The 23,035-nt window shown below is 54.3% G+C and overlaps 1 protein-coding gene across 1 annotated transcript in view; it reads right to left on the bottom strand.

Moving 5' to 3' along the window:
• The window catches only part of MYOCD (myocardin), a gene marked incomplete at both ends in the record, with an annotated part of 85,102 nt that overhangs the window by 6,027 nt on the left and 56,040 nt on the right, over positions 1–23,035 (bottom strand). Inside the window, 7 exons of the mRNA XM_084273552.1 lie at positions 31–281; positions 800–925; positions 1,673–1,845; positions 5,416–5,577; positions 7,686–7,761; positions 12,162–12,217; positions 17,124–17,189. Of these exons, the coding sequence (XP_084129678.1) occupies positions 31–281; positions 800–925; positions 1,673–1,845; positions 5,416–5,577; positions 7,686–7,761; positions 12,162–12,217; positions 17,124–17,189 (910 nt within the window). The remainder of the gene's footprint in view (positions 1–30; positions 282–799; positions 926–1,672; positions 1,846–5,415; positions 5,578–7,685; positions 7,762–12,161; positions 12,218–17,123; positions 17,190–23,035) is intronic.

Below are 23,035 nucleotides of genomic sequence, written 5' to 3'. Positions count from 1 at the left end.
AAACCCTGCTACCAGCACATTGCCACTCACTTTAGCTGGCCCTGGTGGATCCCTGGGTAGCTGAAGTGCTGCTGCTGCTGCTGCTGCTGGCTGAGGATCTGGAGCTGCAGAAAGAGCTGTTGCTGCTGGAGGAGTCTGGCATAAGCGGAGTCCATGGGCGGAGGGGACTTCTCTGCCTTCTGGTCTGGAGGAATGTACTGATGATACTTCAGCTTCTTCACCTTGGGCTTGGTGTCCTTGGGCTTTTTGTGGCGGTTCTTGCTGTCACTGGATGATTTGGACTGTGGGTCCAAGAAGGAAATGAATTAGCAGGGAGAACAGCTTCTGCCACCCCTGTGAGAAGTCAGAGGCCTGGGACAGAGAGGGCAGCTCCTGCCTGCACCCTGGCACTCCAGCTCCAAGAGCTGCTGAGCCTGTGTGTGGGGGAGTCCCTCAGCACCATGTCTCATCTCAGTTGTGCTGGAGAGCACATGAGATGCAGAATGACCCTTCTTGCCTGGAAGGTATTTCAGTGTTGCCTTGTATCTGCTGCTGCTCCTAGTCCCAGGAGCCATCTCCAGTGCAGGACCTGAGCAATTGGCTCTTGCAGGGTGCAATACTACACCTTATTCCTTTGCAAAATGAGTAAAATCACAGTTTTTCACAACAAGGGGTGGCTCCCTGAATTATTCCAAGCCCTAAGGGCCACCCCACATCCCTCCCACACATGTGGGGTGCAGCATGCAGGCACTGCAGGCTTGGGTGCAGCTGGGTCCCCTGGGCTTGTTCCCTGTCCCGGGGAGCCTGGAGACACAGTTACCTTCACAGCCGAGGGCACAGGGAGGGGAGGGCTCTCCTGGCCTGCTGCCTGCTTGGGGCTGTCACACTGGCTGCCCTGGCCCGGGGCTGGGTCCAGCGCGTGGCCGTCGCTGCCGTGGGGCTGGTCCTGCAAGGGAGAGGCGAGTGTGTGATGGGAGAGGGGATGTGGGGCCAGTGACAGGGGCTGGCCAGCCCGGACAGCCTCTGCCCACCAAGGGCACCTGGTAACCCCGCTGCCCTGCCCCATGGCGTCCCCAGGAGCCCAGTCCATCCCAGATGCCTCCATCCATCCCAGTCCCTCACGTGTCTATCCCACTGCACTATCCCCACTTCTTCCAGTCCACCCCAGTCCCTCCAGCCCCTCCGTCTCCCCAGTCCACCCCAGTCCCTCCAGCCCCTCCATCTCTCCAGTCCATCCCAGTCCCTCCAGCCCCTCTGTCTCCCCAGTCCATTCCAGTCCCTCCAGCCCCTCCATCTCCCCAGTCCCTCCAGCCCCTCCATCTCCCCAGACCCTCCAGCCCCTCCATCTCCCCAGTCCATCCCAGCCCCTCCAGCCCCTCTGTCTCCCCAGTCCATCCCAGTCCACCCCAGTGCCTCAGCCCACCTCGGCCCTGTATCCCCATTTACCCCAACGCACCGTCGGCCCCTCAGTTGCCCCCAGAGCCCACTCGGCACCTGCCCCAGTCCCTCCCGCTGCAGCCCGGTTCTCACCAGTCCTCCCAGTCTCCCCACCCCTGAGCCTGCCCAGAGCGCTCGGGCTCCCCGGGCCGCCGCTGCAGTACCCGGGAGCGGCAGGAGGGGGAGCCCAGCCCCGCGTCCCTCCCGCAGCCTCGGCCGGGCCGCCCCCCCAGGACCCCCCGCCCCGCTGCCCTACCTGTGCCGGCCCGGCGGCAGCGGCGGGGGCTGGCTCCGGAGCCTTGGGGCCGGCTGCCGACTCGGTGGAGGCCGGGGAATCCTCGCTCCGGGGCTGCTCCGGGGACAGCCCGTCATTGCTGCTGTCCTCGAAGGCGAAGGCGTCGGCCGGCTTGGGGAAGCTGACCTGGGTGCCTGGCGGGGGAGAAGGGGTGTCAGTCCAGAGGAGCCCTGCCCGGCTGGAAGAAGGGGGAAGGAGCTCGGTGGAGGTGTGAGGAGCCTTGGTGGGGATGTCCCTGTGCCCGCCTGGCCTGGGCTGGGCAGTGGGCTGAGGGAGCCAAGGCACAGGGGCAGCACCCTGGGGGCACTGAGGATGGTGGGGCAGGGGGTGGCATCGACCCTGTGCCACGGATAAGGTCACTCAGGAGAGAGGAAGCCTCAGGGAGCCTGGCCAGGGCAGGGGGGGCTCTGCCATCCCACCCCACCACGGGGGCTGAGGCGGGAGAGGAGCCTTAGGGTCACCCTTCCCCATCAGCTCCCGTGGGAGCTGATGGGGAAGGGTGACCCTAAGGCTCCTCTCCCACCTCAGCCCCCCAAGCCCACTCCACGTGGGACCCTGCTTCCAGACCCCGTCCACAAGCTTCACCCCAAGCACCACCATCGCCTCCTCGCTGCCCCAGCCGTCCCCCCGTCCCCTTGCCCCACGCTATCTCCCAGTGAGATGGGCAAAGAGCTCTTGACCCCCCGGGGCTCCTGCTGATAAATCAAGTGCTGAAAAAGGAAAAGGTCTGATGGGAGCCTCAGGAGAGCTGCAGGTGGGAGTAGAGGAAGGAGCAGTGCAGCCAGGCTGGTAATCTCCCCGTGCTGGGGTCTGGCATTCGTCAGGCAGCTTGGCATGCTGATAGTGAGGTGACAAATGAGGAAATAGGAAGGGTCTGGGGACAAGCTGCCACCTGTCCCTGCTGCTGGTCGAGCAATGTGTGCCTTCTCACCGATGCACACACTCCCCCTCCCGACCCCTGCCCCTATTGCAGAGATAAGGGCTATCTCTCCTGCTCCAGCTCGTGGTGCCAGGGTGGGCAAGGAAGCAGGGAGCCGTGGTCCCCCCCCTGAGCTGCTGCCCAGCCACCATATGGGGTGGGAAGATGAGAGCAGCTGAGCACTTTGGAGAGCCTCTCCTCCCTGCTCTCCTGGGCACGGGACTCCTTGTGTCCCTGGAAATAGGGTCTGTCCCCTCTCTGACAGAGGCAGCACCCTGAGTCTTCCCTGAGGACCTGCAGCACTGCACACCTATGACCTGGTCTGGCTGGAGCTGCTCCCCATGCCTGCAGCCAGGACATCCTCTCTCAGGGAAGAGTGACCCCAGGCAAGGGGGAGGTGTGGCTCTGCAAGACCCCCCCTTGGCTGGCAATTAATAAACCTGAGCTGCCAAATGGTGCCAAAGCTGGGAGCCCAAGGGACCTTCAGGACACAGCAGCCGCCCGGAGCATGACAAGAATGTGCTGCATCTTGCTGCTTGATACCAGGGGCCTGTGCTGGGTGGGGAATGCTGCCCTTATCTGTCCTGCTCTCACCCAGCCTGGGGCTGCCCATATTGTTTCTCCATCCCGTGTTCCTGCCGTAATCTTCAGCATAATGGTGTTTGCTTGGGGCTGTTTCTAATGCACTGGGTATTGTCCTCTCAAGGGTACTGGACAAAGTGATGACAAGGACCTGGTAAAAAAGGGTTCTTATATCACTGCTCAGCTATGTAGGGCACTGGCAGGCTCCTGTCACCGGGACCTCAGGGCTTTCGCTTGGGGTCTGGCACTTTCTGCTCGCCCTGCCGGAGGTGATTAGAGGAACACGTCAGCTGAACTTTCCACTGTATAAACAGTTGAGATTCCAAGGTTAAAGTAAAATGATTTCAAACCCTGTCATCTTTCTGGTATTGCAAAAACAAAAGGCTTAACGTTCAGAAGTGCCAGTGCTCATCTCTGCTCTGTGTTCAGCCCTTGACCCCGAACTGTGAGCACCTCTGGCACCCCAAATCAGCCTGAGGATCCTTCAGTCAGGGCCTTTCTTCTGCAGAAACCTGGGGCTTGGGATTGTGTTCCCGGTGCAGGTGCATCACCTCCTTCTCATGGCACTCAACAGTACCAAGTAACTTCATGTTTGACTCCAACACGCTCTGTGTTTCACTCTAAAGGGGCTAAAACTCACTCACAGGTCACGTTTTTCCCCCCGCAGTGAGATGGGCATTGCAAAAGTGAGACATTTCAAATCAAGCAAATCAGCTTAAGCCAGACTTTTTGTTTTTAACAGTTTCATCCTGTAAATCTCTGTTTACCACAAGCTCCTGACAAGGCAGCTGGAAAGAAACTCTGTTCCAACTTGAGGCACGCTGGCCCAGCCTCCCAGCTGAGCTCCAGTGGATAAAGTCATGCTCAAACGGCCTTCAATGTTTATAAAGGGGGGGGATTTTTTTAAAAACTTTTTTTTTTTCCACTCTTCTCTCCTTTGATAAGTGGCTGGGGAGATTTTACTTGAACTCTCCTTAAAAATTCCTCTTCAGGCAGAGTCCTGGAACATTTCACCTTCAAAGGCAAGAGCTGTGAAACGCTGGAAACGGAGCAGCTCGAGGAGCAGCTGCCGTGTGAACCCCACGTGCAGTTCACAGCAGGGAAACCAAGAGCAGGAACAACTGCAGGGCAGGGCAGAACCTGAGCCTGAGGCATTTCATGTCCTTTACGCTGCCTGCTGAGGTGAAAGGAAGGTCTAAGTGCTTCCTGGTTCAGTTTTCATTTGGGGCATCACTCCTCCTCGTCCCAGAACACTGCCACTGCCCTGAGCTTGCTCTGACCCCAGAGCAGGGACTTCACATGGGATGATGCCATTCCCATGAACTGAGGAACTGGGAGCAACAGAAGGGGGAGATCGCAGAGCCAGAGCATCTGTGTCTCCCTGGGGACCTGAGGGCTGATTTGGGCATGTGGAGATGGTGCCAGGCTGCTGTCCTGGCACTGCCATCCCAGGCGCTGTCTGGGCACCTTTTTGCCTCGTGTCAGCTCCCATCACAGCAGCATGGGGGAAACTTTTGTGGAGGATTCTGGCTCCTTCCTCCAGCTGAGGGTCAGTGATGGAGGAAAACTAAGTTTAGGCATGGACCAAGCACTGGGTGCTGGTATGTAGGAGGGTTTGGGGCACAGGCTGCTACTCGTGTTCCCCAGGAGTCCAGCACCCCAGGGATGCTTCCCCACCCACACCATGTAGCATCCCAGTTTGCGAGGCCTTGCTCACCAGTAATGTCAGTGGAGAAGAGACCTGCAGCCTCACTGAGCTGGGGTCACTTCACCCCCACCTACTGGGACGTGAAACCTTGTCAGGGCACACGTGGGAGAACCCTGACTGGCCTCACAACCACATGAGTACAGCCAGGTCCTCTCCTGTGCAAGAGAGGAGGGAGTGCCCTGTGTGCAGGGGTATCATGGATGCTCCCAAACCTTGGGAAGGAAGGGCTCTGAGATGGGGAGATGTGGCTGAACCAGTGTACACATTTCTGTGGCCATGGCTCTAACAGCTCTCTCTTCACAGGCCTGGATGGGGCAGCACAGGCTGTGCTGGGCTGGGCTGCTTACCATGAAAATAATAACAACATCTAAGCAATAAATGCAGTTCTATCTCCAGGTTGGTCACTTCTGCAGTCAGACTGGCACGTCCTGGTAACTTTGCCAGCCCCTGGCCGTGCCATGCACACAACACACCTCACACACCCACTGTCCCCACCTTTTATGGCCTCCTTCACAGCTGAATCAACAGGAATGATGTTCTTCTCCACCAACTCCAAAGGACCCGGCCTGAGAGCGATCTTCTCGTTGAGGTCATCTGCCAGTCGGGCTCTTTTCAGCTTCATTTGAGTAGACTGGATGGACCCCTCTGCAGCTGAGTCTGAAAGCACAGATGGGAGGCATCAGTTCAGGACTGGGGCATCTGTAAGCACAGTGCTCATTGAGGCAGTGCTCCCTGTTCAGCACAGCCTGCCTGGGCTGTGGCCAAGGCCTGAGCACACCTCAGTGCACAGCAGAGGCTGCTCTGAGCCTGGGAGATGGGCTGGTGGGTTCCCCTCTGAGCCCTGGGTCCATTCCCAGGTAGGAAACTAACTAGGCTTGCAAACCCAACTGGCAGCCAGAGCATCCTCTCTGAGGCCTGGGAATGATCTGCAGTGGAAGCCGACGAACACAGGGGCCAAAGTGGACCCCAGCTCCTACCCACCAGGATCCCACTGGCCCTTGTGCTGCCAGCTTCTGGGGAACAGCTGGAGAGAAGAACCAGTAACAGTGTTTGACAACCAGAGAGCAGCAGTCTTTGGGAGCAGCCATGAGGACATGGTGGGACTGCAGTGCCCCAGGCCCTCAGGGGAAGAACAGGCCCGTAGAGAGAAGCACGTCAGAGGCAGCTGGATCTGGAACCTACAGCCCTACCCAACTCGGCTGAGATGTTCCCAGTTGCTGAGTGGTGACAGAAGAGTGGCCAGTTAGGATAGAAAGTGGTGATTTCCCAAACAAGGGTGATCTGTCTCTGCTGGTGGCACAGGCGTGAGTGGTGAAGGATCAGGATCCTAAACTAGACCACGTCTGTGCCCTTGGAAGTCTGAGGTTGGAAGGGCTGTATCTAGGTTGTGCTATCTTCAAGGACTGCACACTCTTGCAGATGAAATGCTGCTGGCAAAACAAGCTACAGGGCCTGATACCAAGGAAAGATGCTCTGCAGGAGTCAGGAGAGAGGGTCTGGGGTCACTGCTGCCCTCAGACTTTGGAGGGCAGTGAACACACGGGAGCCTTTTGAGGTGAACAGGGACAGAAGGTGTGCCTGGATGGGATTTAGATGGTAGAAGGTATCTGAGCTGGCCAGTTTCAATCATCACTACGTCCTGTTGTGAACCAGATGGACATGATGCACCAGGACACACCTCCATGAAGCACAGAGCGTGACGGGCAGAGGTGTGAGCAGGGCTCTGGCTGAGACCTGTGTCAGCCACCACGGCCAGGCAGTCTGCTCCACTCCTCCTCCACCTGTGCCTCGCTGGCCCAGTCTGTGCCTGGTGACTGCAGCTGCCTCCACATCTGGTTTACAGCCCCCAGACCCCAACTCCAGTCTGGATCACTTGTTACTTAAGGGAAAGACACTTTCACCAGTTAAACAGGCAATGGTGCTGGCTCGTTTTAGGGATGGAGACCCAAGGGAACAGCACAGGCTCCTGCCTCAGGCCTCCTGTGTGCCAGAGGGAAAAGAAACACAGGCTTCATCCATGCTGAGAGCATTTACAGTTGCCAGAGAGTGATCTGCTGCCTCCAGCAGACTGACAGGACTCAAGGAGAGAGGCTGCACATCCTTCCTGTCTCTAAGGAGCTCGTTATCTCTGGAGATAACGAGGGACACAGCAGTGTTCTGCTGTCTGTGATGGGATGCAGTGGGGCTGTGCCAACTCTCTGCCTGAGAGGGGACACCAGGATGGGAGAGGGGAGAGCTGCTGTGGCTCACAGGCTGATAGCAGGGCTCACCTCTTTCATACAGATATGCCTGGGTCATTGACTGCATCACCAGGAATTCTCACGTGAAATATCTAGAATTATGGCAAAACAAAGGATGTGCAGTAGCTGTAGCAACAACCTGCTACAGGGATTTCAGCATCTGGGGCAACAAATGTGTTGGGCTTCTTTTCATGAGGATCAGACCTCATCAGTTCTGTCTAACAGCATCTTCTCACAGCTGTGCTCTCCCTGCTGTCCTCTAGAGCATCTTACACTGGGCCCTGCCAGAGATGGGACAGGGATTAGATGGCTTTGGGTCTGCTTCTGTCAGGGAACAAATGTGTGTCCTGCCTCCTGAAGACCAGGTCTGGGCTGAATTCCATACGATGTGTGAACCAATTGAATCTGCTTCTCCTGAGCAGCTGGAACAACGTTGGTGGTGATGAGAGTCCTGAAGGGAACCCAAGTGGGGCAGGAGGGATGTGAGTCACAAGGAGCATGTGGGAGGAAGTCAGGCAGTCTTACCTTGTAAAATGTGCATATTGACCAGGTCTGATCGCTCAGGCCTGCTTCTGATCTTGTGCTTGAGAAAATCTTCAGTCTGCAGAACACAAATGCAGAGTGTTACCTGCCTAGAGCAGCAATGAGGTAGAGGAGCACCTGCCCCCGTGCCATCCTGTAGCTCTTTTGTGTTTATTACAAGCTGGGTTGACCCAGTTCCTAAATGGGCTTGGGTTTTTTTTTTCCACTCAGACACTGGCTTGTTCTTGGGCAGAAGTTCTTTAGAAAGGGAACACTGCATGGAGCTGCTGGCTGCTCCTATTCCCACTCCTGAGCTGTGGTCTCTCCCATTTCCTCAGGCTTCTGACACCTGAGGTTATGGGGAGAATGAGACCTTCTCCCTGGGAGTGGATCTGCTCCTAGCTTAGCATATCAAATCATCTACCAGAGCTTCACCAAGGCAGCTCCAGAGTGTGCTGGTAGCAATGGCAGGAAGCCTGGCACTCTGGGATGGGATATAGTGCCAAGAAAATCATGAAGATACCCAGATTCTCTACCCAGCTCAGCCAGGAGGCTTAGGAAGCACAGTCCTGCAGCTCCTGTGCTCTGCCACTACCCACAGCAGGGACGTGGTTATAACCCCAGTTATGATGTGGGGGTTGGGAAAAACCCACTTTGCAGATCTCTGCAGCTGAGCTTGTGATGAACATGGACCTGGAGCCTTGAGCCAACTTTCTCATGGCTTTTGGAATAGAAAGGCACCCAGAAGTATGAGAGCACCTTCCATTGGGGCCAAGAAAGTCAGTGGTGAGGGCAAAAACATATTATAGAAAATAGAAGCTTATCCCTTGGTGAAGAGAAGCTGGAGCATGGCTGGGACAAGCTCTTAGCTGCTTGCTAAGTTGAGATGCAAGATGGAAAAGTACAAAAAATGTACATAGTTCAAAGAGGTTAAACTCTAAGGATAAATATAAAGAACAGCACAAACAGCTGGAGCAAAACTGGAAAACCCACAGTACAGAGTGTACAGGATCATGAGAAAAAGATTTTATAAGCACTTCTGTAGCCAGGAGAAGGCAATGGAAAGTGCTGTCTGTGTTCCATAAACAGGAGATGTAATTGTGGGTGCTGCTGAGATGGCTACAGGATTTAATGCCTTTTAAAACCACCTTCACTGAGAAGATAAATGGCTATTTATCAATGGGATGACTACGCCAAGAACCTTCAGCAACAAAAGGGTAGAAGCTTCAGTTATCAGGTTGGAGAACAGGTTGGAGAACACTCAGATGAGTTAAATGTTCCCAAACAGTCTGAGATACACAAGGCCAGAGGAACAGCAACGATCTGTGGGTCTGCAGGAAACTGGGCAAGGGAGAGCAGAATGTCTTGCTTTAAAAGAGCTGGAGAGAAGAAACCAGGAACTTGTAAACCAGTCAGGAAGATATTGGACCAAGTAATCAAACAATCTATATAAATGGATTTTGAAGATAGCAAGGAGCTGAGTAACAGCCAGGGTGGATTCATCAAGAACAAATTACATCACACCAACCTAATTTCCTTCTATGGAGAGGTGATGGATTTCTGTAAGAGCAACGGACAAGGAATGCCATGTAGCCTGTCTTTCACCATGCTTTGACATTATCTCACATGGCTTTCTCATGCTGGCAGAGAAATTTGTCCTGGGTAAGGCTTAACATAAAGAAGAAGCAGAGCTGTGGGTCACCAAAGGAATTAGGAATGGCTCACAGACTAAACAGAAGAATTTCCCCTACTAGTCAACAGAGTCATTAATGCCTTGGATGAGAGAAGACATGCTCCTTACCTCTGAATCACTCAAAGCCAAGAGGTTACAATGCAATGAGATTTGGAGTAGTTGAAGAAATGATCTCAAATACATTTGATTTGGACTTAACCCACCAGTGATGGTTCTGCAGTGGGCAGTGGCCTTTGGCAGAAATTAGTTACTGCATAGAGAAAAAAAGGATGTAAAGCTCTGGAGAATCCAGTGATCAGACCCTGAACCCCATCCCCACACCAGCAAGCATCTTCCCAGGAGACACAATGAAGAATGTCAGATGGACCTTAGGCACAGCAAGGGCCCATTCTATGCCCTGCATTTGAAAGGGTCCATGGGAAGGGGCTGGAGGGCAGCTGTGGGAATCATTACCGAGCCAGAGATGGGCTCAAAGAGGAGAGGTTGAAGGGTGGGGAAGTAGGTCAGTCCAGAGGTGAAACAGCTATAGGGAAACAGGATGCTAAATACCATTAAAAAGTGCTACAGTAAAAAGGTAAAGAGCTCTGCACGTGCAGGCATGGAGAGGGAAGAAATAAGGGGCTTGAACTGCATCAGGAAAGCTTGGGCTGGGAACTGGGAGCTTCCCCACAGCACAGGGTGGAGGCACTGGAGCAGGTTGCTGTCGGGTGGGGTGTCTGTGGGTGGTCACATATCTGTCAGGAAGGACCCAGGGGGAGCTGCTGTGCCCTGGGGCAGTGGCAGGGTGGCTCTTCTCCCCAGTCCCTCCCTGCCACACGTGCTGGGCTGCTGGGAGTAAGCACTAAAGCCCTGCTGAGCCAGACTGCCTCAGGAAAGCCAGCTTGCTCTCCATCCTCCAATCCAGCAATCTATTACAGGACATTGACTTCAAAGCCTGCTGCACTGGCCTGCTGCCAGCCTCTAACATAGCCAGTGACATGTTTAAACAAATAATAGACATTTTATTTACTGAAGTATTTCCAATTTCTTACCCTTCCCCCTGTATTTCCCCCCCCAGCTTATTTTCACCAACACAAGCCCTTGTTTGGACCACGTGTAGGTTTGCCTTGTTCCCCTGCCAGGTCAGACCAAGCTGGTGTCTGCACCCAAGTGCAGTTAAATTCACCTCATGCATTTCCAGCTAATCTCTAGATCAGGTCCTGGTTTGGACTAAGCTTGAGTTGAGCCCAGCACTCACACTGCCTTAGCCTGGCTTTCTCCTGTGACTTCAGTTCCTTTTGACCTTTCCTTTATCCACTGCCTTTGTGTCACTGGGGTGCAAGTGGTGGAGAAAGACCCCAGATGTGGGTTTTTTAGCATAATCTGAAGCAGAAGAGCTTTCAAAACACATGAGAGCTGTTATGGTTATCTGCTTTCTGTTTGCAGAGCATCAGTTTGGAGGAATATCAACCAAACAACAAATGCCACTGAGTAATTATCCAGAAACAGCCGCTGCTCCTTCCCTGCCTCAGCTCTAAGCAGGGCATCCTTGCAAAGGAGTCCATGTTTTGCTGTGCTCATTAGTGTCTTCATTAACATGCTCTAAAAATGCATGGAGTTTGGGACAGACTAGACCATCCCTTCCCCTTTTCCCCAGGCAACCAGCCAGTGAAAGCCTTTGAAGAGACAGGCAGAGAGACACAAATGTATACTTAAGCTGTAAAATATATGACACTTCAAGGATACTTTGGATTGCTTGAAATCTTGTAAGCATACTCATTTTTCAGAGTCATGTTTCTTCTGCTAGCCATTTATTACCCCAGGAGGCTCAGGGCAAGTGATTTGGAGTGTGTTTAAGTTCTGAGGAGCACTTCTCCATATTTCACATTCATTCCTCCTCCCAGCAGTCCTTCTCCACGTGACTGCCAGCACGTTCTGGAGATTAATGGAACAAACTCTTGTGCTCAAGCAAAGGCTGCATGGCTGGTTGCTGCCTCTTCCATGGATGTTCCTCCAGCCTGGTCAAGGCTGGGTGGTGGGTGCTTGGGAAACCAATGTGATTTCCCCAAAAAAGCGATGGCATCACAGATGTTGTGATGTGCTCTGGAAATGGCAACTTATCTTATCTCTGCCTCCAGTGGTATTTAGGGCAGCCTGAGTGCAGTCAGATAAGGGGGTGGTGGGAGCCTGGCCCACTTTAGCCTCTTGGATGTTTTATGCCATAATGGCCAAGCTGCCCTGAGGAGCTAAAAGCCAGGCTCTCTGATGACAAGTGTGGGCTCCCTGGGGACTGGCTCCAGGTGACAAAGGGCACAGGCATTCCTCCTGCACGCTTGCTAAGCAGTCAGGCTCTGGGGGTCCTGTTTGCTGCTGGCCCTGCTCTGAGCTCACTGACTTGAGCTGGAGTGGAGAGCAGCCAGCACAGCCAGAAGTGGGCTGCGGACCTGGCCTGGAGAAGAAAAGAGCAGCTCAGCTAGCTGGAAGGACTGCCAGTTCCATGGTGAACTACACTCTGGCCACAGCCTCTTGTAAAACCCGGGGCTGTTGTGAACCCCCACAGCTCTGGGTGCATCACTTTCAGGCTCTACCAGTGCCCCTCTGCCCTCTTAAACCCCCCCTGCTTGGAGAAGGGTGCTGCACAGCCCTTGTGAACCTGGCTTGGCCCCACCACGTCTGTCAGCTGGGGAGAGACCCTGACCCTCATCGACCCTGGATGGGGGATACCAGAGGAGGGGACAGGGGTGGGAGGTGCCTTCAAGCCCGCAGTGCATGCAGTGGGATCCCATGGTCCCCTCACTGGGAGTTACCTTGGCTCTCTCCAGACTTTTTCGCTGTTCATGGAATGCAGATGGGCTTTTCAGTGCTGCAACAGGAGAGAAAGAGGAGCAGTCAGCACAGGAGTGGAAGCAAGCAGCCACCAGGATATTCAGCAACAGCATTTTAATGAGTGCTATAAAAATAGCAAGGCAAACTAGCTGTTCTCTTTATTGTGCTGACTAAAAATAACCCAGGGAAGCTCTGGGAAATCCCGTGCTCTCAGCCAGCCCATGGCAGGAGTGCAGGGGGGATGAGGAGCACGGGGAGCGCGGGAGGCACGTGGGCAGGGAGGGGGTGCAGGCTTGGAATCGGAGTGCTCTGCGGGACACGTCAGAGAGCAGATGCAGATTTCCCCTGGAGTGCTTCTGGCAGGTCGTGGGAGGCACCACAGCCCCAGGAGACTGGTCTGGGCAGGGCAACAACCAGAGAGAGGACCTCACCTGCAAGTCAAACCTGCGGATGGCTGAGGCTTGAGGCAAGCAGGAACACCAAGAAGACCTGCCTTGCCTCGTGGGGCCATGTGGGCGCAGCCTCCAGTGAGGGTATTTCCAGGCAAGACCCTGAAAGCTGTGGTCCTGTGACCCTCCTCTGTTGCTGACTACCCCTCCATCTCCTTTGGGTTTCCAAAACTGGAAATCTGAGCAACTCCCTTGCCCAGAAGCATCTGTGTGACATGGGGCCTCCCTGAGCAGCTGCCTGGCCAGGTACCCGGCAGCAGGTCAGCATCCCTCTTACCATCACCTGACACCAGGGAGGGTTAACTCAGAGGGGCTCCCAAAGGAAAGCTAAGAACCCCTGGCTCTTGGACCAGTGCACACCAGTCCCATGGAGCAGTCTGCACTGGAGTCATGGAGGAGCTTGCATGTTTCCTTATGCAGTAGAAATCAGAGCAGGATTTGGGCAGTGAAAGGGTTAGTATTTCTCAGATCCCACTAAAGATTATTTTCTGGCTGTGTAAGCAAGCAAAATGAACTGCTCCCATTGGGAGGGGGAAGGGAAAGGTGTCCTGACCCATACAAAGTTTGCTACAACTCTTTGGCAACATAAAATTCCCTTTCTGTCTTCTGAATGGGATCCAACAAGGACAGACGTTATTTTCACACAGGACATGTTATCCTCCATCAGCCCAGAGGAGGATGAAGAGAAGACTGGGGGGTAGCCAGAAAATGTTTGGAAGCCCTCTGAGCTGGCTTTTGGTAGGCAACACCCAGGGGAACCCCCCACACCCCCCCCTCCCAAGCCTCCAGTGAATCACAGTAAAGCCCAGAGGGCACCTTCCTGCTCCCGACATCTGGACAGCGGACACACAGACAAGCTAAGCGTGACTGTGCCATGCTGCAGCGAGCAGCCACGAGGACTTGTGACAGCTTCATCAGGCAAAATAAGGTGGGTGCACAGGAGAAGATGAAGTCAGCAAGAGAGATGGATGTTTACAGCCCTGCTCGCTGTGGAGTTCGGGCACTGGGGGTGTGCTGTGGGCACTGGGGGTGTGCTATGGGCACTGACCATGCTCTGCAGGAGGAAAATGTTGCAGAATTTAGTCATTTACCAAGATTTTTGGAGGAATTATGTGGATGCTGCAGCTTGGATTAGTCTGCAAAACAAATAAAGATATTGCTAGCACTGGTTCTTCAGGGCTGTCAAGGGATGAGATGTCAGCTTGGAATGGCTGTGTGTCTGAAGGCAATGGGGCAGAGCTGCTGGGCTTGGTGGGGATAATCTTGGGACTGTTGCCTCTAAGGTTTGAGCTAGAGGATGCAAGAGGGTCTTCAGGCACAGCTATTTCTGCAGCCCATCACAGTAGGGGAAACCTTGCCTTGAGGCATCCTAGTCCTGCAAGCTGCCCCCCCCCCCCAGTTTTGGGTAGGTGAGCAGGGGCTGGCTGGGGCCTGGGGTGGGGGTGGGTGCAGGTCTAGAGGAAGGGTCCACCCACGCTCAGCCCTGCAGTCTGCCTTTCTTCAAGTGGGCCCACATGCTCTTGATTTAAAATGGTTTTGCTGGGTCTGCACCACGTGCCCAAGAATGGGTCAGGCTCTGCTCTCCCTGCACCCCTGTGCTTCAGGACTCTGGCTCAGCCAGCCTGGACCTCTCCTGGCTCTCAGAGACTCCCCCACACAAAGCCATGGGGCTGAAGGGCCTGCAGGCTGTTCTTGCTTACTAGTTCATGTCTGTCTCCATTTGTAGAGCCTTTTTCAGTAGCATTGGTTGTTTTGCCAGACAGCTGTTCAATTTACAGCCTGAAAACAGCTGACAACCACAGTCCAGCTATGAACCTGAAGCCTTGTGTGATGCCACTGCCTTCTGCTCCTGAGCATCCTCCTTCAGGCAGCTTCCTGCCTTCTCCACTGATGGGGCCATCTGAGGCTTTCACATTTCTTAGAGGAACCTCCAGGGCAGTGTGAACAGAGCTCAGGTATGCAATGCCTGTCATCTTTTCCAGGCAAGCCAGACACAGACTGGGCTTTGGTAAGGATCATCAGCTCACTGCTCTATGCCTAGGCAACACTGATGCTTCTCCCTGCATTCTTCTCTTGGATACCAAAATCCAGCCAGCTTTCTTGGACTTACTCCAGTGTTTCATGCATGCTGCACTGCCTAACAGCTCATCAGGATCTGTGTGTAGCCATCAACTCCTACAAGGGTTTCTACAAACCCTCAAAGCATCATCCAGTGCTATTCTGTTGCTCTGACTGTCCTTCTCTCTGGAGCAATTAGAAAAACAAAGTTTCTCTGTCCTGGGATTGTATTGGCAGAAAACACATGCAATGAGTTGAAAACAATCCTTGTGCAAAATCTGATGTGTGATGTGGGATAAAGGGCATGTTCCAAGCCTGGTGCCAAACCTGACTCTCACCAGGCAGACCAGCAGTGCCCATCTCTTCTCTTGCCAGAGGGGCTCTGCTCAACCACTGTGGGTTACAGCATTATGGGGTAATATCTCAGCCACCTGCAACACATGAACTGAGATCCTGTCCTGGTGCACCTCCCAGAGCCCACCTCTCAGGACTTCCTGGTCCTGAGAGACAACAAGCCATGGCAAAACATGGTTAAACAAAGACTGCACATGCTCATGCCATGGGGAAGCTGGCTGGGGCTCCCATGGATTAAATGCCAATGTCTAACCCTTCCTCCTGAGGTCAAATCCAACAGTTACATTCTGCCTGTTTGCTTTGATCATGGCAAAAGTGCCTTTTCTTCTGTTACTTTCATGTGCTCAGACTTCCCAAAATGGCTTTCTTGGACAGCAACCAGACTGAAACAGCCAGCCCAGAAGCTGGGAGTGTAAAGAAGCAGCAAGCAACAGGAAAAGTACCCTTTGGTTGCCATCAAACAAATCTGCCCTAACAGGTCAGGCACACAAACCTCTCAGCTGGCACTGCAGCTCTGTACAGGTGTGATGGGGTGTCCTGCACCTGGGCTGAATGTGATGCTTTTACACAGCAGACTGAGCAGCTCAGGGGCTGTTAGGCAGTTTGTTTGGCCACTGACTGTTTCACCACTGCTCCTGATGCTGGAACAAATATTTTGCTTAAAGCTCCAGCCCCTGGAGGCCTGTGATTAAAATGCCCTTTCAGGGCAGACAGCATAAAATCTGCCCTCTGTGGCAGGGGGTTGGAGCTCTGTGGTCCTTGGGGTCCCTTCCAACCCAGACCAGCCTGGGATTCTATGAAAGAAGCAGAAGAAAACTGAAAAAAACCCCTGCATTTATCAGCTTTAAACTGTGGGATCATCTTGACAGTCCTGATTTTTGCCATCCCAGCCAAGTTTTCTTAATGCTTGATACTGGCAGTACTGGACTGAGAAGGTGTCTGTTGCTGGCTACCCTGACATGATCCTGTGGCTGCAAGAGAAGGGCAGAGGGATGGGCAGGGTGCTGCAAGCAGTGTGATGGGTGTGCTCTTGGTGAGTTGTTCTGCTGTTTAGACAAGAGCTGGATCATAGTCTTCAAAGTTAACCAGAAGAGACAAAAGTGACACAGCCTCTGGAAAGTCGTGATACCAGCAGTGAGCCCCAGGGGCCCTTGATGAGACAGAAAGGATGATCCTCTACCTGGGTCCCAGGTAATCTCAGATTCCTACACAAGGGGCTTGAGCTAAGTCAGGATGGAGTTATCCATCAAGCAGGGCAGGGCTCCCAACATCATTGCTCCAGTAGTGCTACTGGTTTCATGCTGCACCTGTGGGTGCAGAAGGGGATCATTGCCACTCACTCTTTGGGGTCTAACATCCAGCTTTCTGAAGCTGACAGATTACATGGCAGTGGTGGCCTGGAGCTTGTCCTTCAGGCTTGGCTGCCAGGCTGGTGAGAGAGGGGAAAGCATGGACATCACCCTGCAGCAGGCAGGCCCAGGTGGGGTTTCACTGGGCCCTGGTTTTCACTGGTTTGTAGTGCTTGCTGACAGCTCTGCCCTGTGAGGTCCTGTCCCTGTGTCTCACTCATCCAGGGGCTGCCCACCCGCACTGGGACCAAGGCAGTTACCCACTACTTAGTTCTGCCACAGCCTTCCCTACCTCTTCCCTGTTCTCTGGGTCGGATCCTGACACAGAGATTCCTGGAGTTTCAGGAGGACATGAGTTTCTCTGCCCTTGCTACCTGAAGAGCTTAATGAGTCTTCTGCTTAGAGTTGGATATTCTCACCCTGCTACAGTGAGCTCTGGGACAGGGAGCAGATGAATTTTTGGATGGTGCAAGCTAAGCATCTCTCCTGACTTCAGCCTGAGCAGCAGCATTATAACCTGTGTGGGAAATGCTGGGCACTATTGTACAGCACCAGGAACCGTGATATTTCTACAGGGCAGGAGGCAAAATCCACCCTGGCAGCAATCTGCTCAGAACTGGGTGGGTCTGAGCTGGTGGCTGGTGCCACACAGTGCACCAGCAGTGCCCCAGATGAACAGAACACAGCCCCCCTGAGCCAGGGCTGGGTGAGAAAGGCAGAGAACGATACTCACGTGGCATGATGCCTTGGTCTGCCAGCTGCTCACGGGTCCTTCGCTGCTGAAGCCGTAGCTGTAGAACTGAGAGAGAGAGAGAAAGTGTCAGGCAAAGATGCAGGACTGTACTGGGGTACTAATAATCGGTCAGGGACAATGTGTCTGGGGGTCTGTGTGTGCCACAGGGGTCTGGCACTGATCCTTGCTGCTCCTTGAGGAGCTGGCAGCACATCTTCAGACCTGCAAGGCTCACATGCTTACTCTGCTGAGGAGGGTGTAGATAATGCAGTGAGGAGAGATTAGTGGCATCTGCCTACCAACCCATGGCTCCAAGGACCTGCAGTCTCCAAGTATACCTTCCTTTTGGAAACAAAGCTCTGAGTGGGATGGCAGTGATGGGACTGAACTCAGAGCCGCTGAGCAGCTTAGTGGCATGACCTCAGCTACAGAACACCAGTTAAGCAGCTCACACAGCAGAAACCTCTCCACATTTACAGCAGGCAGTGCCAGCCCACCATACACCTGCAGCCTGCCTGTGCCTGGCTACAGACCTCTGCGTGGCTCACGTCTGTTCACCCCGTCACTCAGGTAACCCTGCCTATACCTCGAGCTGGTAACATGTTCCACACCTTTGTTCTTGCAAGACAGACAGCATCCCCTTTGCTGCCCTGAGACAGCCGGTGTTGGAGGGGAAGAGAGGGAGGAACAGCTCTCCTGTGCAGCTTGATGAGCTCTGCCAACAGCTCATGCTGTGGGATGGAGCTGAATAACAATCCCTTCCAGAGGAGTCCCCAAAGCACAGAGCCCCCTGAGATGCCATTGCCTGTGGCTTTCCCATGTCCTCTGTACCAGCCACGTCTCATGCTGAGCAAAGGCCTCCTGTGAGACAACAATCTCCTGCTGAATCCCAGCACTCCTTACGCCACAGAGGCAGATCCTTGCCGTGATGGGGGCAAATGTAGCCTCAGGACCTCTTTACACGTGCTCCTCCCCTTAGGCCAGAGTGGGGCTGGCAGCCAGCAGCCACTGGCTGCCAGGGCAGTCTGTAGCCCCCCACAGCACCCCTCAGCCAGTGCTGGTTCTGCCCACGGACACGGACTCAGACCCCTGCACTCCAGGCATCTACATTTTTCCTAGTTACCTGCACCCCTTTGCAGGAGTCACCCCCTCGGGGGAGCTCAGAACCAAACCAGGCATTCCATGCTTTAGGAATCTCTTCTGTTTCTCCTTTTGCTTTAACGGGAACCAGCCCCTAAGGCCTTCCAGGCAGGGTGCACAGTGCAGGGGACACTGCCCTGCCTCAGCAGCGCGGTGCTCGGGGCAGGCCGCGGCCTCGTCTGGCGCTAAGCACTGCTGACAGATCATCACAGAGGGGCACTGATATTCCCTCATGGTGATTTTCCTGCAGGGAGAAAAGGTCTCCAAGTTGTTTCTCGTGCTGAGAGGCATGCAGGCTGTGACCCAGCAGCGGCACAAGCTGTTCGGAGAGGGAGAGCGAAGCTCTTCATGGGTGAGAGGCCATGCGCCCGTGTCATGGCAGCCTTCTCCAGGCAGCTGGGTCCATCTCGGGCCACGCTGAGCTTACAAACTTCCTTGCCCATTCTGAAGCCACAGGGAAAAGAGGAAAACTTTATCCAGCCTTGTGTCTGTCCAGGATGAGCAGACAGAGATGTGGGGCCAGGTGTGTGCAAAGACTGGCCATTTCCAGGAGCAGCCCAAGCTTGGTGGAAGCCACTGGAAATTTATCCAGAGCTGGACCCCCTCGTGCAGCAGGATGCATGCCTTGTCTCCCAGGTATCTTCTATGTGAACTTCCATATCTTGTTGCAAACAACCTGGAGAAGTATAGCTACAGTCTGAAGAGGTGTAGCTGTGGACAGAGCCAGACAGCAAGACTGCACGTCCCTGTGGGAAGAGGTAAAGCAGCCATGACTTGGGTCAGGCTCTGAGGTGCTGCTGCAGCTTGCAGCTCAGCAGATGCCAGCTCAGGGTTTGCACCTTTCTCTTACAAACAACAGGGCTTAAAAACAGGGCTGGAGGATCCTTGGCACTATCCAGACCACCACCACTTAGGTGCTTCTTGAAGAGGACTTAATGTCTGTGGGAGCTGTGTCTGACCCCAGCTACATTCCTGTCTGCTCCTGTGTGTCTGGAGGCCTGAGCTCTGAGTGCTGCCAGTGACTCACTTTGAGGATGCTGTCACCGACCATGGCTGGGAATTAGGGTTTTCTGGAAAAAATCTTATTTTTCAAGGAAAGTGCTTTGTTAACACTTCAGAGAATGGTTGTGCTGGTGAGACAATCCTGGTCTCACACCCCTCAGCATCCTTGTTCCCTGTTTGCACCAGCCTGGGTGATGAGGAAACCAGGATGATCTTTGTAGGTCACTTCCAACCCATTCTGAGTACCCCAAGGGAGCGGTCACACACACTGGTGACCCTTTGGTACCAAGCAGTGCTGGCTCTGTCAGCTGCCATCAGCAGCTTTCAGCAAACCTGCTTCCTCCTATGGCACCCCATGGTGAGACATCCCTCCCAAGACGATGTGAGGGATGCTGGAAGTATTCCAGTGACTTTGCTCCATGGCTTTTTCTCCTGGAAATAATCCTCTTTTCTACACTAGCACCAAGTCCCTTTCAGCAATACAGCTTCCAGAAACATCCTCTGCAGTGGGGCTAGCTCTGATGGCCCCAGCTCTGAGCTCTGCCCCTGACTTGCAGTCATGACTCATCTTGCTGCCTAGGAGCTGACCTCAGAGCCTTAGAAACAAAGAGGACAGCTTGGGTCTTGCCTGGCCTGGTGATGCACTGGAAAAGAAATGTTTGAATCTTCCCTCCACCCCAGCAGCAGACCTGGCCTTCTGCACCAGTCTGCAGGGGCACTTTGAGTCCAGTGCTCAGCAGCTGTCCAGGACAGGGCTTTTACCACCTGCATCAGCGATGGGGAGGTGGGACTCCTGTCTTCAACAGCAGCAGCAGCATTCTGGCTTGTCAGACAGCAGCTGAGCAAATGTGAAACGTGTCTGGCCATGGCCAGTACCAGAGGAGCCTGGCCACTCACGCCTGCTCCTGCCCTGGGAACGGCCCTGCCTGGGACACTGACAGGCAGAACTGCTGCCTGCTTGGGAGCTGGTGTTACAGAGGGTGTCTAAGGCTTTCTCCTGTGGGAGAAGCTGCCCAGTGGGACACGCACATGGGACTCTTCAGCTGTCCAGAGTCCCAGCAGGACAGGGGCAGGGCTGGTTGGGTGGCAGGGTGCATCCACCCAGCTTGTGGCTGGCTCGGGGCCGTGGCTGTGCCAGAACTGGTGCTCAAAGCTCCAGATCCGCTGGGAGCCAGGGGCTGCTCCATCCTGGCTGAGCAACGGGCTGACATCAGGCTCCTGATGTGCTTGGGAGGATGTGGGGCTGCTGGGTGCGAAGCCAGCCAGCCTCCTGGGTACCACCACTGCAGGGTGAGGCACTGGCTCATCACAGGGACTGCTTTTCTGGGGCTCCTGTTGGCAGAAACACCTTAGACAGACTCTGTCCAGAGCTCCCACACATCCTCCTCCTCCAGCACAGCGAGGTGTGTTTCAGTCTGTGCTGTAACAGATGCCCAGCTGACAGGGAAACACATCTGTCAGCTAAAGCACCGAGGTTTGGGATGCTGGACAAACAAACCCAAGCACAAGCTGATCTCCACCAAGCCAGTGTGGTACAAAACCATCATGAAATCATAGAGCAGCAGCATCAGTTGCAGAGAGGCCGTGGTGTGAACACACACACTGATTGTGAACTGCCTGAGCTCAGGATCTGAGAGGAAACAGATGCACATGGTTCACCTTCAGACACCGGGAGAGTGAAGACAAAGGTTCTGCCAGAATGCCTAGCAAGACCTCCTCTCTCCTGCCTCTGCCAACCTGCTGATTTTGGTCCCACAGGCAGACAGAATCAGTTCCTCTCCCCTCTCCACCAGCTTCACTCACGTCCTGTGTGTAAGCAGGAATCCTTTCCTCCTTACACAGAGCTGGGCAAGTCTCTCTGCAAATTCACATGCCCACGATGAGGGCTGGACATCACCCCACGTGCAGCCATATTTAGAGTGTTAAACTTTCACTTCTCACCAGTTATCTGAACTACCCCTGATGTCATGTCAGCCTTGTAAACTCACTCTCTGTATCACCAGGCAGAAAAGGTCAGAGTTAAGGTTAGTCTGCCTTTGCCAGCTTTGCTCTGCCCAATGACAACACCTCTCTGCTGCTGGAGTACAATGTCTGCATTCAAAGCAGGAGATCCCTTCACACAAATGACCATCTCTGGGAAGAGTTAAATAGGTTTCTGGAACAGCCCTTAGATGTCCTAGTTGATTTAGTGCATTCCCATTGACACTTGGAGCACATGGGGTAGCATGGCAGGCTTGAAGGGTCATCATTCCTGCAAAATTTGTCAGGATGACCTCAGATCAGTCTATTTATCTCTGGCAAGACAGACAAAATAAACAGGCACACAAATACTCAAGGAAGGGGAGGGGGAACCCAAAGGCCTGCAGCATGATTGTGGTTTGGTCCATCTCCTCTGGAGTCATTCCTGGTGCCCAGCACTGGGGTAGCTACCATCTCTCCACACTGCACAGCCATGCTGATCCCTCACTGTGGGCCACCAGAGAGAGAAGAGCCGGAAAAAACACCAGGGGACTCAAGGAAGGATTGCTGGGCACTGTGTGAAAAACCTGCTGCCTCCGCCACATCAACCTTTCCTGGGCAAAGTCTTTCTCATTCCTGCTACTGGTGCTGCCAGATGGAAGCAAGAGACTCCTAGGAAAGCTGACCCTTGAGCCCTGTCCTCCCTCCACCTCCTCGCCCCTCTTTCTGCCTGCTGTGTGCCACAGAGATTAAAGGGATTCTGGGCTGAGGAAACAAGAAGCAGGTGATACGTCTCTAGCACCCTTTAACAGACACACGTGCAGACTCACAGCTCTCTCAGCTGCTCAGCGTGTGCAGGAGAGGCAGCAAAAGTGAAGTTATTAAGATTTACCTCAGCCCTCATTAACCCTGGAATCCTTCAGAAGGGATTGGGACTCGCCATGAGTCACGGAGCACAGCTGATCCCTCCCGAACCTGGGGAGCGAGCAGAGCCCTGCGCCTGCCTGTGCAGCACCCTGCCCGAGGCAAGGGGAAGCCGCAGCACTTCAGGGCACGACCCCTCTGTGTGCAGGTTACACATCGCTCTCTGTAAGCTGCTGGCACGTCACAGCCCCCAAGCCACGCAGGGGCCTGTGGTGCGCGGCCATGGTGCGGGGCTGTGGTGTGGGGCTGTGGTACGGGGCCCTGGTGTGGGGCTGTGGTGCAGGGCCCTGGTGTGGGGCCCTGGTGCGGGGCCCTGGGTTGTGGGAGACGTTCATCCTGCTGCCAAGCACGTGGAGGACAGTAAATCTGAGCAGCACACCTCCTGCCACCCTTGTGGGATGTTATAGCTACACAGGTTGGAGAGGACACCCCGTCCCATGGAGACTCTGCACCCCAAGAGGTTTGAGCCCTTCAACCACGAAATGTTAGCCTTTCCTTCTCTCTTCCCCATGCTCCCAAAGCTCCAGCACAAGCCAAAAGCATTGGGATGGTTTATTTGTGTTCCCCAGCATCCTCCTCCTGCGCTGAGCAGGCCTGTGCTCTGGCTGTGCCCCTCGTTACCTGCAGCCACTCCGGCAGCGGGGCGAGCGCAGCGCACACAGGCGCTTGGGACTTTGGCAAGCCCCACACAAGCATCATAAACAGTCAGACCGATCTTGTCAGATGGGAAATGGATCTTTCAGCAGGCATTAGCGAGGGATGGCAGCTGTGGGAATAAGTCATGAACCAAAGAATGCCCCACGAAGCGACTGCCCTAGAAATGCTGAGAGGCAGAAGGATTTATGGACGGAGGGGCCTGCAAAGTTTACTTTTACTGGAGAATCATT

The sequence above is a fragment of the Gallinula chloropus genome (genome assembly GCF_964237585.1).
Source record: "Gallinula chloropus genome assembly, chromosome: 20".
NCBI lineage: Eukaryota > Metazoa > Chordata > Aves > Gruiformes > Rallidae > Gallinula > Gallinula chloropus.
This window is presented reverse-complemented; position numbering and strand designations above follow the sequence as displayed.